At 46.0% G+C, this 17586-nt stretch overlaps 1 protein-coding gene across 1 annotated transcript; it reads left to right on the top strand.

Annotated features, from left to right (window-relative positions):
* Positions 1-1110: 1110 nt before the first annotated feature.
* Positions 1111-17496, top strand: arhgef19 (Rho guanine nucleotide exchange factor (GEF) 19). The gene is made up of 16 exons (XM_067240829.1): positions 1111-1414; positions 9803-10496; positions 10696-11184; positions 11358-11490; positions 11587-11672; positions 11853-12109; positions 12234-12394; positions 12703-12855; positions 12997-13126; positions 13324-13398; positions 13561-13650; positions 13856-14019; positions 15628-15786; positions 15930-16009; positions 16144-16248; positions 16433-17496. Exons 2-16 carry the CDS (start codon positions 9824-9826, stop codon positions 16588-16590), a joined length of 2913 nt encoding a protein of 970 aa, XP_067096930.1. The 5' UTR covers positions 1111-1414; positions 9803-9823; the 3' UTR covers positions 16591-17496.
* The last annotated feature ends 90 nt before the right edge of the window (positions 17497-17586 follow it).

Raw genomic sequence — 17586 nt, 5'->3', positions numbered from 1 at the left:
TTAACTGAGGGGCATTACTAATTAATGGCTTGATCGAAGGTAAAACAAAAATACGGCTTACTGTTTCAGATCGATCAGATCTCGTGGCTTGTTTTTCTTCGGTTTGATACTGTGAGTAGTCTGTGGTGTCATCTCAGGCCAGTTAGTTTGTTGCTCATCAACGCTGAAGCAAGTGTCTGCCCGTGCCAACCTGTTTCCCCTCCTTACAGGTCTGTTAGGGAGTCATTAAGGTGATTAAATTGTAGGAGTGAAAGAGAGATGGAATGAATTGAAAAATGAAATGAAAGGATACTTTCAACATGAGTTGGCAGTTCTTTCTTCAAACTGCCAGTTTATGGCTTGCATGCACACACACATGCGCAGTGCAGCTATTGGCATGTGCACACACTCAGTCACCATACACAAATAGACACAGACAAGCACATTCTTATTAAACACTGTCCTGAATCCTCCCACTGAGTCAACCTCCGTTCCCCCCCCCCCCCATGTGCTTCCTACACACCAGCAGGCTTCTGTTGACACACAAATCTAACCGCAGCACACACACACACACACAAAGAAGGAACCATTTTTCTTCCAAGTAGATGGCTGATAGCTCATTCTTCTCTCTCTCTCTCTCTCTCTCTCTCTCTCTCTCTCTCTCTCTCTCTCTATAAGCAGGTGTTGAAATGAAACACTAAATAACTATTAGACAGGAAGAAAAAAAAAGGGAGAGAGGGAGGAGAGACAGGAACGGGGAAAGTGCACTTCCCCAACAGGAGCAATAGGGAAAGAGAGAGGGAGGGGGGAGAGAGGGAGGGAGGGTGGGAGGGGGAAAGAGAGAGGGAGGGGGAGAGAGGGAGGGAGGGGGGAGAGAGGGAGGGAGGGAGAGGGAAAGAGGGAGGGAGGGAGGGAGGGAGGGAGGGAGGGAGGGAGGGAGGGAGGGAGGGAGGGAGGGAGGGAGGGAGGGAGGGAGGGAGGGAGGGAGGGAGGGAGGGAGGGAGGGAGGGAGGGAGAGGGAAAGAGAGAGGGAGGGGGAGAGAGGGAGGGAGGGAGGGAGAGGGAAAGAGAGAGGCAGAGAGAAATGTGAGCAAGGAAAGGGAGCAGAGAACCTGAAGAGGGATCTGCATTGTAAGTAGCCGGCACAGCCACCACAGTGTTTCTGCCTCTCTTCTTTACTTTTTTTTTTTCGCCAAGGAGAAGAAAAGAGGAGACTGGGACGAAGGAGAGCGGGAGCGTCTCGGGACAGTGTTCCTGCCCTGCCGTCCTGTCTGCGGAACAGTGGAGTTAAAACGAGAGAGAACAGGGAAGAGAAGCCGTGAGGAACTCAAGGCAGTCATGGATGACACAGTGGCTCGACTATCACGCTAGGATGGCTGGGATTTGAACACGGCTGCTGGCGTGGTCCAGCCCACAAGATACTGATACCCATGAGGTACAACATACATCCATACCGTCTGTCTGGGAGTCCCTATCTGTGTTGGTAGCATGAACAACCCGAATTGTAGTCTAATGAATTGTGTACCAGTTGTCGGTTGTCACCAGATTAGGACTGGCTGGGGGGAGGGGGGGGGGGGGGTTGGGTGTGTGAAAATGGGGATTGTTTTGTTTGGTGATAGAGGTAACAGTTCCTTGTGCTTACTTTAGAAAAGTTGTGCTTGGCTGCATGTCAGGTGCGCTGTGTCTATCTCAGCACGGTGCATGAAATAGGTTCACTGGTAGAAAGCCCGATCTTAAAGGAGCTTTAAGATCAGCATAAGCAACAAATCACTGCTGGTGCAGGACGCTAACTTTCTAACATTATGCTAATACAAATGCTACTTTCATAACTAATGCAAGTAGAGGCATATCCTCTTAAGCTTGGTCATGACATGAAAATGTATTCCAATACAGCGTTGTTGTCTGAATTGATAATGTTTTGGCATAGCTGGTGAGCCATTTGCGAGCCACAGACCTGACTGTAACTGCTACAGTGTGAGAGCGCTGAGTTGCAGCTAAACGGGGCAAGTAGCAGCATGTCTGGAGTATGCTGGGAGATGGGTTTTAAAGACTGTACATGGCTGAATCTTGGCACAGAGGTGCATAAGCTTTGTCGTACTCTTTCTCTCTCCTTTTGCTACCTTCCTCAGTCCTCGAGCTGGTTTAGTGACCCTAGGCTGTAAACCAAGGAGCACCCATGTGTGTGCGTGTGTGTGTGTTTGTGTGTGTGTTTGTCAGAGGCAGTGTTTCTGCAGAGGGAGGCTTCTCCCTCTCTTACACCCAGCCTCTCTCTCGTTCTCTCTCTCTTTACTTCTCCCTTTTTTCTCTTCTCCTCTCTCTTCCTCTCTCTTCCTCTCTCACAACCTCTATAAGTTGTTTGTCCATTTACTCTGCTCTGTCGTAAGAACTGCTATTGACCTAAGTTGTTTACACTCTCTTATGAGGGACAAACAAACGATGCAATGATGGCATTCAACAGCTAGGCAATATGTGTCCAGTGCTTCAGAGGCTATTACTGGCTCTTAGGCACGCTTTTCCCCCCGACCTGTTGGAAGTGGGACATGTCCCCAAAGACTTCTTCTAAGTTTGATGCTTATAGATAATTCATCAGAAATGGTTCTGAGTTGAGAGGGTAAGATAAGGGGACGCAAGTGCAACAATCCCTTAGATTCTCTGTCTGTCTAGACGATGAATAAGGGTGCTGTCATCCGAACAGAATAGTGTCTAAGCGTGTGTGTAGGCTTCTGTGCCTTGATATGAATTGACGAAGTGCGATATGATAAATCCATTGTGGATAGTCACAACACAGGTGGTCTAAATGCAGACTTGTTGCACTTTAAGCATGTTTTGATATGCTAAAGGACTCACCTGAACCATGCTGATGTGTAGACAAGTCTACAAGGAAGTCTTTGGATTTAAATTCTACAGTCTGTGATGTCACACCGTGTTGTCTGTTGGATGGCTCAGCCATGACCTGTCTGGCACCGTCCTCACAGACAACACAACAGCTGGAGGTCAGACAAACAGCGTGTGTGCTGTCTCAGCTCAAGACTGTAGGTTGGTTCAGCGTAGTGTGTGAAAGATTGAGTCACGTTGTGATTTGGACTACTGTGCATGTGCACTACGAATGTACTGTAATGTTGGCTTGGTTGAGGGCCTCTTACGAGTAGCAAGCCTCCGGGAATTTTAAATGGTCACGGGCTCAGTAGTCATCTTAGACAGATAATATCTGTGGAAATACAATAGTATTTTATCCAGTTATTACTACTCACATTCTTTCTTTTTGAGTTTTGCCGAAGGGTGATTTCTTGATCTTAAGCTTTTTTGAGTAGTTCACTTCAGTCATGGGCTCATTCTGAGATGTAGAACTAAGTTTAGTACAGTGTTATCCTGCCCCTGTACCCTCCAAGATCCCTCTCTCCCCTGTGTCTCACTCCCTCTCCCCCCTTTCCCCCTCTCTCTCTTCCCCCTCCCTCTCTCTAAATCTGTTATGCTGGAGTCTGGAGCACCTGCCCCATCACCTGTCAGTCAGTGCAGACTGTATGTGTACAGTCCATGTACAGGGAGCACTACAGGACAGGACAGTACCACACCCTGTCTGTGTTTACCTCTCTCTCTCTCTCTGACCTTGTATGCAAATCTTACTTGCACTCACATACTCCATAGCCTATCCAGCTCTTTCACACACACACACACACACACACACACACACACACACACACACACACACACACACACACACACACACACACACAAAATACACACATTCTCCCTCAGATTCTGACTGAGGCTGTGCTATGAAAATCAGATCACAAGAGTGACATACTTGCCTATTTCGGCTGGCAGTATGTGAAATGCTTCGACTGACCTGGTTTCCAAAAACCAAACTACACTCAAGTGTTAAACTCACTGAACATAGCCATCTGTTAAATGAATGCTCACTGATATTTCATGAGGTTAACCACTTTCTTTTACCCTCACACCTCGGCCCTAAAAAACAGTGACCTATAGTCTACATGTACTAATAGCGGTCTTTGCCTCTGCACGTGGAAAGTCCAGCATCTTTGTTTGTCTTCTGCCGCTCTTCCACACGGTAATTTCAGAGGAATGACAGGAGACTTGTAATCAAGGGAATGTGGAAAGGAGTTCTGATGGGGGCAGGGCGGTAATGAAGTTGGACATGAACTTGTAACTTAACTCGCTGGTATCAATGAAAAAACAGTAGCCTGTATAAAAAAATTACCTGTTGCGTTTTTTTCCAGGTGTTTTTCGCTTATTTGTTGGTTTGATTGTGACTGTGTTTGTTTGTGATGTTATGTGCTTCTTAATAGGCTGCAGCCTATTATGTGCTATTGACTATGACTGAAAACACCGACAGTGCAAGTTGTTCTCAATTGTTCAACTCAAAAAGTCGAGATATATCTCCTTTTTTTCTATAGACCTACTGTGAACATCCAAAACAAAACGCATCAAACATGACATTTTCTGGTTTGTCTCAGATGTTCTCATGTTTGGGTAACATTTCGATATAAATTCCTGCCAAATTTGAGAACATGTACGTCTTTTCCTTTTCTTGTGTGTGCGGGAGAGAGTTTGCACCCCTGTATAAGTGAATGTAAAAGCATTAACAGAGGCCAAGCCCTGTGGCGGCGTGAATGAGGCGCTTCTCCGCCTGAGTGGCTTGCACATCTGTCTAGGACTGTAGCCTTCAGGCTGTGTCAGACTGGGACTTAGCCACGGTAGTTCTTTTAATAAGGTGGGTTTCACACAATCCCTCAGGTTCATTCATAGGCTACAGTTTAAAAGTTGAATGGCCTTTTTTTGAAAATGCGCATTAGATTATTATCGTTTATATTTATAAATATACAAATATAAACGATAATAAATATAAAAGATAATTCGATATAAACTATTCACTTGGCTGCTAGCTTGGGAGATTATTATGGAGTTCTTTATCTGTTGTATTGTCGCCGGTTAGCTTCCCTCCTATTCACCACTTAATCCTAATGACTGCACACACTTTAGTTTTTATTGCTATGTAGTTTCACCTACGGGCATAAACACATATTTCCGTGAGACCTGCTCCATGGTCAGCGTCAAGGTGTGTTTCTGACATTCGATCAGGTTTCACAACAAGCAAAGCTGGGGATGACTTGTCCATACCTGTCCAGATAACAAACATTAGCAACGCCAAGAAAACGATGGCTTGGTTGAAAACAGCAATGGGGATTGAGTGCAAAAACAGGGATGGAGAGAAGGATTTCGAACAAACACAAAAGATATCAGAAAGTTGTTCAAAGTAGGTCATCCTATGAATGTAGTACTGAGGTAATCAGGTCTAACATATCAGATTGACAGTTTGAGGGCAAAGAACCTCAACAAAACCGTTTGAGTCTTCCTTAACCAAAAGTTGGAACTTAACACCTTAATGTTAACGGTTATTCTTTGGCCTTGGACGTTATCTTAGAGTCATTAGTTAATTAAATCGTTATAATAGACCTAATCTTTCTGGAGCCCACTTCAGTGCTTGATATTCATGAAACTATGTTTAGGCAAGTTACTGTGGTCCATGCATCCACTAACACAGTCTGTCTGTTTGGCGGGCGTGAGACTGGGGTGGGGGGGATGGGGAGGGGGGGGGGGTTTGTGAAAAAGACAGGATGTGGGAGTGGGAAGGCAAAGTGCTCCAGTCTTGGCGTTTACATGTGAGATGTTCCCCATTTTTGTGGGCTTTTAAGGACGTTGTTTGTGCTGCCGGTTTCTATTAGCCGTGATGCCGAGCAGCCGGTCACGGGGGTCGTCCGGGGTCACGGGAGCCTTTCTTACGTTGTGTCGCTTTCAATCAAAGGCAGCTGGTGTCACACTGCCCCACATTCAGGTGCGGTCCACCCAAGGTCTTCCATGTGTCAGGTCTTTGTGAGAGCCTAAGCCAGGTTGTCAGTATTGGCCTGCATGGTGTCTTCGTAGGACACGGCTAGTTGCCCCCGGGGCTTAAAAACAGGATTAGGACCCACTGCATGTGTAAACATTAGGGGGAGGGGGGCTTCTTTCTCCTTGCCTCTGGGAAGCTCACCTGTGTGTACACTGAGCAGAAGGCAGATTCATACAATGGAACTCTTTAACCCACATTCTACCACGGCCGTAATGAAAACACAGATATCCTCTTTCCACACGCTGTAAGACGGATAGTCCCCCCGTCTCCTGTGATGCTCAGATGTGCTCTTAGGGAGTGTTCCTTCAGCTGTTTGCTGTTATTCTCTTATTCTGCAACATATACTGAACTTATAATCTCTCCTCACACACAGTATGACACTTTTGATCTGTGTCACCTTAGTGTCATACATGGTATACTGCCCTTATATTTACAACAACCTCAGTCGTTCTTCAAACGTGTCTAGAATAGTTTGTGGGTAGTGGATCTTGAGCCGAAAGACTGGGTTGTCTTTCTGATGTAACCCAGTGGGTCTGGGAGAGCAGTCCTCCTGTCTGCCTCAAGACAATTAGTGCTCCTCTGCGACACGGCATCATCGCTGCCTCACACACACACAGGACCTGGTCACACCTCCCTGCCAGGCCTCTGCACTCCGCCTGCTCAAACACACACACTTACACACACACATTCATACACACACTCACACACATTCATACACACACACATACATGCACATATGCACACACGCACGTTATACTCACAAACACATGTGCACACACACACACACACAGACTTATTAGACAGAGACAAGATTGGCAGACAGGGGAGGGGATATAAGCCACTGTTTTAAACAGGCTTTCTTTTTCCAATGTTATGATCTACCCGCGGAGGCGTGAAAGGTTTAGACCGGATTTAGTGGCAGTTGAAAAGAATGAAGTTCTGAAACTGGACTGAGAGACAAAGTATGGTCCTAGAATGCATTTGATGGTAATGATGTGCTATGAAGGTGGTGGGTGCATACATTTACATTTAGTCATTTAGCAGACGCTCTCATCCAGAGCGACTTACAGTAAGTACAGGGACATTGTCCCCGAGGCAAGTAGGGTGAAGTGCCTTGCCAAAGGACACAACGTCATTGGCACGGCCAAGAATTGAACCGGCAACCTTCTGATTAATAACCCTAACCGCTCAGCCATCTGACCCCCCACCTGACTGTGTCCTGAGCATACTCATGACATGGTCGTTAACAATTAAAACAACATCATTATGAGGGAAGTCACATGATGCATTTGCCTACTGCATGACCTTTGCACCAAAGTGCCCAGCCACTTTTTTGTGTCTTAACTGTAATACTTTCAAAGCTTTTCATGAACCTAAATCAACACTGAGTTCATGTTCATGTGAGCAAACCATCTATTCTATTAAGGGATTAAGATGCACATCAATGTCGAATACTCTACTTTAATCATATGGTACTGTAACTGCCATAGAAGCTATGCCAAGGTGCTACTCATTAACTAACTATGTAGACATTCTGTCTAACAGAGGCCTTCAGAGATTACAGGGAGAACCTCATAAAGCAAAGTCCATAACACTCACAAATAACAGCTTATGATAAGGCAAATTATAAACCCTTTGAAAATGTAGCGTTGTGACAATGGTATCAGTGCATGGGATTCACCCCTGCTGTGGTATAGTGCACCTTATACGACTAGAAAAGACACTAAACATGAGATGGGAGATGAAACCACGTTACCCGTTCCTTTATCAACGAACTGCATACAAGATTCCACATCCGCTAGAAAGGGGGGCGTTACCGGTAACCAGATGGGACAAACAGAACATCAATACATAACACCTGCCTCATATGAATGTAAGTGGGGGGATTGTATGCAGATTAAAATGTCGCTTGTTACAATCACAGGGAGTCATCCTGAGTTATTTAACTTGTCCTACTGGAATTGCTGTAGGCCTATGTGCTGAAATCATGCCAATACAAACCAACTGTGTGAATGTCAACCACACTTATCTGAAGTATATATTGTTTGCCGGCTTTACTTTGCCAGTAACAGGTGAGTTCTGATATCTATAGAGTAGAATATGGTATATAGAGTTAATAGGCGTTGTATCCCGACTGTATGTGCATGGAAGCAGTTCGACGTTCCCACACCCTCTCAGGTGTCCTGAGCTGTGGACTGCCTCCCCAGTCACTGGGATAAAGACTGCCTTTGTCTGGGACAGGGAACAGGTAACCGTTTGTGTCTGCTCCTGTGTGTGTGTGTGTTTGTGTGTTTGTGTGTGTTTGTGGGCATGCCTTAGTGTGTGTGTTTGTGTGTGTGTGTGTGTGTGTGTATAAGTCAGAGAGTGATACAAAAGAAAGAGAGAGGGAAAGGGAGAGAGAGTGTGTGGGTGTGGTTGTGTTAAAGGAGAGGGTGGATTGTGTGTGTTTGTGCATGGTGTGTGTTTTTGTGTATGTTCACGTGCCTGCAAGGGTGTCTATGGTATGAGGATGCTTGAGTGTGTGTGTGTGTGTGTGTCACTTTAACTGGGGCATGTCCTGGTTAACTGAGTGGTGATTCTAGTACAGAGAAGATTACCTATTCAGAAACAAGAAAATATTGGAAAAGGGAAAATGGGTAGCTTTGTATACAAAAGAGACAGGCAGATAGACAGACAGGCAGTCATGCAGACAGACAGACAGACAGACAAATAGACAGGCAGGCAGGCAGGTAACCAGGCAGTTGGGCAGACAAGAAGACCGACAGACAGGCAGGCTGACAAGCAGACAGACAGACAGACAGAGTGATAGATGAGTCTAATAGGGTGAACAGCAAGCGTGATCAGGATTCTGTGTTCTCTGTCTTATCAGTGTCTGTGCTGTATCTGCTGTGTGACATAGAGAGCTCTGGCCAGGCCCAGCATGCCATCTGCACATGAAGATGAAGGGGTTGTGTGTGTGTGTGTGTGATGAGGGGATAAGTACAGGGGCTAAGAACGGTGTGTGAAGCAGCCTCTAATTAAGAGCAGGAAGAAACGGATCAGCAGCCACATAGGCCAGACTTAGAGGCCTGTGTGTGTGTGTGTGTGTGTGTGTGTGTGTGTGTGTGTGTGTGTGTGTGTGTGTGTGTGTGTGTGTGTGTGTGTGTGTGTGCGTGTGTGTGTGTGTATGAAGGTGTGTGTGTGTATGAAGGTGAGTGAGTTAGAGGGAAGCACATCCTGCACGTGTCAGAATATCAGCACTCAGTATATAAACACAGTTTCGGGTGTTTATATAATCAATGCATGGCTTGGTTTAGCCACCTTGTAGTGAGTCTAGATGAATGGATTTCAATGGGTTGTATATCCTGTGAGACACAGATATGATTATGTTTGACAGGTATTATTGGAAACATACCATATGAGTAAGTAGTGTACAGTGAAAGAACAGTACAAGCTCCAGGACAGACCCAGAAGCCCCAACAGAAGCATCTACTGAAACACTCTGGCCTGTTTGCCACCGCTGTGTCACATTTGATTCACTCCAGGGAATCCTCTGGCGACAGGACCAGTCATACATTTACATTGCATTTAGCAGACGCTCTTATCCAGAGCGACTTACAGTAAGTAGAGGGACATTCCCCCCGAGGCAAGTAGGGTGAAGTGCCTTGCCCAAGGACACAACGTCATTGGCACAGCCGGGAATCGAACCGGCAACCTTCTGATTACTAGCCCGATTCCCTAACCACTCAGACACCTGACTCCCCACGTTGTTAACTGTTCAATATGGTTTTGTTGCTAGTATGGTTCTCTGGAAGCATGGCCTACTTTTTAGGCGTTCCCTGGTCCAAGTGTGTCGTTCTCCGTATTTTTCAGTGAGATCAAATATATTCATTTCTTTCTCCTCCTCCTCTCTTCCCTCTTCCTGCTCCCCAGCTCCCATGCGTTCTCTCAGCCATGCTCCCCGGGTATGGATTCTCCCCTCTCCCTGACTTCCAGCCTCACCTCCACGCCTTCCGCTGCCGAGGAGAGAGCCCCAGCATGTGGATCCCTGGCTCAGGCGAGACCCAGGCTCTGAGCGAGGCCCGGGATGACAGGCCCCTCCTGAGGCCATGCCACCACAAGCACGTTGCCGTGTGCCAGCAGGAAACGCTGGCGTTTATCGAGCTACAGCCTCCAGTGACGCCCAAAACCAACGGACAGGCTTCCCCCAAGTCCAGCCTTCTGGACACGAAGCACAGCCCGTTCTCTCTGGACAGCCTCAACAACACAGTCAATGGGGCCCAACATGGAAACCAGAGAAACAAGCCAGATCGAGACACTGGAACAGACCTGAGCTTTGACGCCCAGTCCCTAGGGGGCGACGATGAGTTAGATCCCCAGAACAACGCAAAAACGGATCCCTCAAAGGAGAAGCCCCTGGCGGTTTCCACCGTGTGCCGTCCCCTCTATGCTGCCCTCAGCCTCCCCCTGACTCTCCCTCTGTCCTCCCTGTACAGAGACAGGGATTCCTGGGACTCTCAGCTGCCTGGCTCCCCACCCTCCCCAGAGGGTCCAGGGTTCCAGAGCCCAGACACCTTTCAGCCCCAGAGAAGGGTGTCGCAGGGCTCCCTCAAAGAGAAGTCCATCCGTAAGTGCAGAGTCTACAGCGACACTCGACTCGATCAGCATGCGACATGGATCTCATGTCAACACGTACAAATTACCTACAAATTTGTCAGCAAGTAAAAAGTGTGAGCAAATGAGCTAGGACACATTTTGCACTCCATCTAGTAGCCAAGTTACTATAGTTATAGTTCTGCTATAGTGTTGTTTATGTCTTGTTCCAGGGCGTAAAATGCGAGTGTACTCTCCAGACAGCCCGAGCGACGAGTCTCTTAACAGCCCCGTCCTGGACACTGACTACCTTTTCCCAGGATCCTTTGTGTCCTTCCTGGAGGAGGACCCAGAGGGTGGGACTTTCCTGGAGGAGGCAACGAGTCCCTTGTCAACAGAGGCTGTGGACCACCAAACGTCAAACTTCCCAAAGACTCTACTGTTACCCACAGAGCCACTGCAGCTGTCTGAAGACTCCATACCAGGGATCAGGGAGGACTGCGGAGCTGCAGAGACCTCGCTCGCCACCAGGGGGAGCTCCTCGACTCGTGCCCGCTCAACAGACCACGAGCGGCGGCGGTTCTCAGCCTCGGAGCTTATCTCCAGACTGCAGCTGTCCCAGAGGAAGAACTCCTTCACCCTGAAGCTTGGGAAGTCCCTCTCGGCTCGCGTGGCCTCCAGAGAGCGGCAGAATCCCAATAGTCTCAGCCCCAACCCTGACTGTGAGTAGCCGTCTCAGGGAACACCATCACCGACGCTTACTGCTAGCCGTTTTGTCTGACCTGTGCAGAAATCGCCTCGACCAAAACCAAAATTTATATAAATAAATTAAACGCTTCAGTTTTTTTTTTTTTCTGCTTCTCTCCCCCTTACCTGATGCCTTCCTGCTCTCCAGGTAAGTCCACCTCCAGGCACCGCTGCTCAGGGGGCTCCTGTGACAGCGCCCCCCACAGCCCTGTAGGACCCGCCCCACCTCTGCCCCCCACAGACAGCAACATGTCGCTGCATCGATGGAGCACCAAACTCAGGTGATCAACAGCCAATCGACACGGAGTATCCCGCATTCCAATTGGAATCCGTGTTTCGTCGGACGTACGTTAACATATCGTACGTGTTCTCCGCAGCATGAGGAAGAAGTCGGCGGAGGAGGACTGGTGCTCACCTCCCACTCTCAGCAGTTCCAACCGCCTGTCGCGATTTCTTCCCAGCTGTGAGTGTTACTATGGTGTTCCCCCGCTTGACTGGCATGGCGATAGTGTATATCATGAGGAAGTTTAATTAGCCTGAGACAGTTTAATTACTTCTTGCCTTTGATTAAAGAAGCCTTTTCCTTTCAACCTACATTCGTTCCTCTCCTCCTCTCTCCGTTGACATACTCTGCCTCTCCCAGCCATTCTGTACCAGGAGTACAGCGACGTCGCCATCAACAGAGAGATCCAGAGGCAGCAGGGGGCGGAGCCCGGCACGGAGGAGGAGGGGCCGAGAGAGGAGGAGTCAGGTGACACTCCGTCTCCGTCCAATCTGTCTCCGTCCAGCTCCTTCCGCTCGTCGCGCGGCTCCGCCTTCTCCCTGTGGCAAGACATCCCCGACGTCCGGACCAGCGGCCAGCTGGACAACTTCAGCAACGAGGAGTGCAAGCTACAGGAGGTGAACCTGAACGCAGCACAGCGTCCCATTCCTCACTCACTTCTGTAGGTTTGAAACTCATGCCAACAAGGTTTTTGTTTTGTTTGTTTGTTTGTTTGTTTATCAACGTCCCTCATGGCGGCAGGCTAAGTTTGAGCTGGTGACGTCGGAGGCGTCGTACATCCGCAGCCTGACCATCGCTGTGGACCACTTCATGCAGTCCCAGGAGCTGGGGGAGTGTCTGGGGGTGCAGGACAGACAGTGGCTCTTCTCCAAGCTCCCTGAGGTCAAGGACGTCAGTGAGAGGTACATGCAGACCTCTCTACCCCCCCCCCCCCCCCGGTCTCCTTACCCGTGTCTCACTTCTATCTAATTATGTATCTTCCGTCCAGGGGCGTAGGTTTCGTTATGCGTGAATATATATTTTGAAAACTGCAAATCTGTCCCCCCCACTTTTGATTAAGAAAATGTTTAACGGCTGCATCTTCGATCAAAGATAGATGTCCCACCCCCGTTTGAAAACAAACCTACACCACATCTTTTGTCACTAATTATTGAGCTCGGTTTAAATCTTTCCCCATCTCTCTCTCTCTGAATCTCTCTTTTACGTTTAGATTCCTGCAAGACCTGGAGCACAGGCTGGAGGAAGACATATTGCGTTTTGACGTGTGTGACATTGTGTTCACCCACTGTCCAGCCCTGCGCAGGGTCTACCTCCCCTACGTCACCAACCAGGCCTACCAGGAACAGACCTACCAGCGGCTGCTGTGAGCAAGTCTTACTTTGCGTGTGTTTTCCACTTGTCATTCCACTCTTGCTTGTTTCAAACTGAATGTGATAATAACGGCAATGATGAGGTTTGTGTGACTAAAATGAAACCCCTAAATGGCAACCTCTTCTCCACTCAGGCAGGAGAATGCACGCTTCCCTGGTATTCTGGCTCGTTTGGAGGAAGACCCCATCTGCCAGCGTCTTCCTCTCACCTCCTTCCTCATCCTCCCCTTTCAGCGGATAACACGGCTCAAGATGCTGGTGGAGGTACAGGGCCGATTACATGCAAGGGACATGCAACGGACAACACACTTGGTTTTCCAACCAAGTGACTTTCCAAAAGAACACGACTTAACAGAAACTCTTTGCTGTTCAAGAGTTGACATTAGCACTGTGTGACAGAAAGACGAGGAGCTTTTCAGTTTTGTCTCGATGTTTTAGTTTGTTCCACGGTTGTTTTCTAGAACATTCTGAAGAGGACGACGCCAGGCTCTCGCGATGAGGACACAGCCACCAAGGCTTTTAATGAGCTGAAAAAGGTAGTCATGTTCCTGCCAACAACAAGCTCACACAGGCTCAGAGATAGACACAAGCTCCAACAGCGGACAACACTGGTGCTGTCTTTGAAGAGGCATAAACAAAGGCCGTCTTTCTTTCAATGTCAAATGTGTGACACAGATGCTGTAATTGTATTTTCATAGATCATAAAGGAATGTAATTCCAGCGTGCAGTCAATGAAGAGGATGGAGGAGCTAATTCACCTCAATAAGAAAATCAACTTTGAGGGCAAGGTACATAAACCTGGTATAATCTCTTAAATGTCCCATGTTAAATCACAATAACAAAAGTCAAGGATATAAAATACTTACAATGTTATCTGCAATGAGTGACTAAACAAATACACCCTACAATGACTGGCACAAATCTCTCTCTCTATTTGCCCCCGATCTCTGCCTTCTCTCTCTCTCTCTGACTCTCTCTCTCTCTCTACGCCAGATCTTCCCTCTGATCTCTCAGTCTCGCTGGCTGGTGAAGCATGGTGAACTGCTGGAGGTGGACACACAGACTATGAGCATTTCCGGGTCAAAGTTCAAGTTGCCCACTAAACCTGTGTACCTGCACTTGTTCAACGATTGTCTTCTGTTGTCCAGGAGGAAAGAGTGAGTACTTAGAACCACTAAAGTAGAAAATGAATAGTGAGTTAGAGGGAGCATTTGTCTTAAGGCCCTATAGTGGTTAACTCGAACCTATCAATCGAATATCGTCTATAAAGTCATATAAATGCATTATCAAAAGAGAAAGCAGTGTTTCACATATTTGTGTGGCCTGCCAAACACATTTTTTTTTTTTTGATTCTCACGCAGTGAATGGCTTTTTCCCTCCGAAAAGACGGCCGGAGAATCAATACGGAGTTTACGAACGGTTAGGCCCAATCCCAATGTCCAGACTCATGGACTTCTCGCTAAATCTATGAGGGTTTTGGGCTGTCCCACGGTCAAATCGTCAGGGGCACGACGGCTCTTTCGCAGACATTTTGAGCCCTTTATGCACCCTTTTTCTTAGTCCGCATTTTTGGCAGACTTTAGCTAAGGGAATGGCCCACAAATCACAGTGTTGTTACATTTACATTTATTCATTTAGCAGACGCTTTTATCCAAAGCGACTTCCAAGAGAGAGCTTTGACATTGTTAAATACATTTGGCAAATATAACAATATGAGTCCAAAGTAATTCTTCTATTACATAAAGCTCAAAAACTATATAGCGCTCAAATTCACGCTAAAAAACATGTTAAGGTGTCTATTTACACTCACATCAGAATTCGGTTTATTCGCCATGTATGTTATACAAACACAGAATTTACTGTGGCAGGGAGGTGCAAACACTAAACATATACGAATCTTAAATTAAGTAAAGGTACAGAAGTTTTCCCCCAAAATCAAAATCATCAAAATCATACTAGGAGCTAGGTTTGGGCTAAGTATGGAAGCAAATCAGTGACATCATGTTTTGAATTTTTAAAGAAATTGTATACTTAATATTGACATTTAAACACCACTGAATTTGTTGGTTTTGAATTCACCTCTTTAAAATTTAAAAGGAATTTATTTCAATGTAAAGAAAAATCTTTGGCGATCCCAAAGTTCAAGGTTCGGAAATTCAGGTTGCTCAAATTCAAATGGTGAAATTCAGATCCCAAAAAAGTGGGGAAACACTTTTCTTTGGCCCCCAGGGAAATCTGTTCCCCCTGTGTTCTCTGTGTAAAAGACTGATGTATAGATTAAACTTGTTATACATAATGATCACAGTAACATACCTACATCACCAGCATCACTCTCGAATTTCACCATTCGAATTTGAGCAGCCTGAATTTTGTTCAATTAGAATTTCTGAAGCTAAATTTTTTTATTGAATTTTGACAATCTGAATTTTACCGTTGTAATTTGAGCAACCTGAATTTCTGAACCTTGAATTTTCGGATCAAATTTTTTTTATTCCTATTTACATTTTTAAGAGGTGAATTTAAAACCCACAAATTCCTTGGTGTTTAAATTTCAAAATTAAGTATTTAATGCCTTTCAAAACACAATGTCACTGATTTGCTTCCATAGTCTGGCTCCACCACAATTATAATCTAATTCTGTGGGAACACTGGAAGGTCTTACACTATTTAATAAGTGTAGTCTAAAGGTTGTGCGGGATACAGCATGGGTTGAATGTGAGCCCAGTAAACTGTGGTAAATCCGTCTGTCCTCTCCGTGTTTGCAGCACCTGGAAGTTCATGGTGTTTGTGCATGCGAAGATCGGGGAGTTGAAAGTGAAGGACCTCGGTCAGAAGCTTCACGGCATCTCAGGGTTCATATTTTACCTCCAGCTTTGTGAAGGCCAGCAGCTCAAACACCAGATCCTGCTCAAGGCCCACACAGAGTGAGACGGCTGACTGACATTCAGTTCCCGCTGAATACATCTCGCCCGAATTACATCGTAGTTTTAATTCCCAGTGTCAATCTATGTAATAGACCAGTGCTGTTGACGACTTTCACAACCAGTGTTGTTTCGTGTCCACACAGGAGTGGGAAACAGAGATGGATCACAGCAATGTTCCGATCTGATCCGTTGGAGGACATCGAACAAGCCAGCATCAACGACGGTGTGTTAGAAGTTAGCATAAATAGTTAGCATAAATGTACCATTACATTTCAGTTCTCAACGATACTATTGTACATTAACACTAAGGATTATGTTGAGTTAATGTTTTCTGTCTTTTGTATGATATGGACTCAGATCTTTCGCAAGTTCAGTGCATAAGGAGCTACCAAGCCCAGGAGCACGATGAGCTAACGTTGGAGAAAGCTGATATTCTTCAAGCAAAGACAATTACAAGTGACGGTAAGACTCAGATTCAATCCTGACGAACTATGGAAATACTTTTAAATCTGAACTTTAAAGGGGAAATCCAGAAAACAAGAAAATATATGACCTATTGTTACTCATCCTGAAATGCGTACATAATACAGGACGCCAGAGCTAAGGGTGTCACAGTGAGCGTTATAATTTGAACCTGTATCCGCAGGCTGGGTGGAGGGCATTCGCCTGTCTGATGGAGAGCGGGGCTGGTTCCCCAAAACCTATGTTGAGGAGATCACGAGTCGAAGCGCACGTCTCCGCAACCTCCGCGAGAACATCCGCGTCAAGTGTGTCACCCAGAAGCTAGAGGATGAGCTCTTTTAAACAGCCACCTTTAATTCACTATATACACTCAGAATGTCAAACTGTAAACTTTCACGGTTACCCAGCTCAAGTATTTTTCTAGAACTGCTTCATGTCATTGAAACGATATTAAGTTTTATAAGTGGTGGAAGTGGGAGTTTTGATTTAGTGTCAGCAGGTGCTAACAAGGTGTTTACCGAAATACTGGCTCGTCTTAAACAGACTGTAAGCAATAGGGCTGGTTAGCGGCCGTTTTCTTTCATGCTTGCTATGACTGCATACAACACCACAGCATCACGCCAATGTTATTAGAGACCAAATCTTGAAAGTGTATGATTTGATTTACCCATTGAATTACTGTTCTGTGCAAAGGCTTGCACCATTGACTAACCACTACCATCTACACAGATGTTCACAATTCCAGTGGCACATTTACTGTTCTTCGACATATTTTTTGTTGTATTACTGAGTTGTAGTACTAATTTAAGTCCTTCCTGTTGAAGCTCCTATAGCTGGTTATTCTCTATGGAGATATAATTATGTAAATTTCATATTGTAGATGTACTTACCTGTTGAAATGAATAGTATAACACTTAATTCACTATATTGAATTGTAATTTATATAAGCCAAGGTCCGCCAAAAATATTCCATATTCTTTAAAATAAACCTTTAATAAACTGACAGTGGATGAACAATGTGGAAAGCTGAAGGCTGGAGGAGGTAATACACTGGGGCCCAGTTTCCCAGACATGGATTAAGACTAGTCCTAAAGTAAGAGAAATATTCAATTAAGATCTCCATTGAAAAAGATGTTGGTCTAGGACGAGGGTTAATCCATGTCTGGGAAACTGGGCCTGGGTGTTTAACTGGATGTAAGCACAATAATGTACATGTCTAACCCTTCAAATAAATGCAAATACTTCCAACTGTGTTGTGAATGCCAGCTTGGAAGATTTTGATAGTGTACTTTACCATTTGTGGCCATGGCCGTACAAATATTCGTTTATGAAAATTAT

This window comes from Osmerus mordax, chromosome 7 (assembly GCF_038355195.1).
Source record: "Osmerus mordax isolate fOsmMor3 chromosome 7, fOsmMor3.pri, whole genome shotgun sequence".
Lineage (NCBI taxonomy): Eukaryota > Metazoa > Chordata > Actinopteri > Osmeriformes > Osmeridae > Osmerus > Osmerus mordax.
The sequence above is the reverse complement of the archived record's forward strand: the minus strand, read 5'-3'. Positions and strand labels throughout refer to the sequence as shown.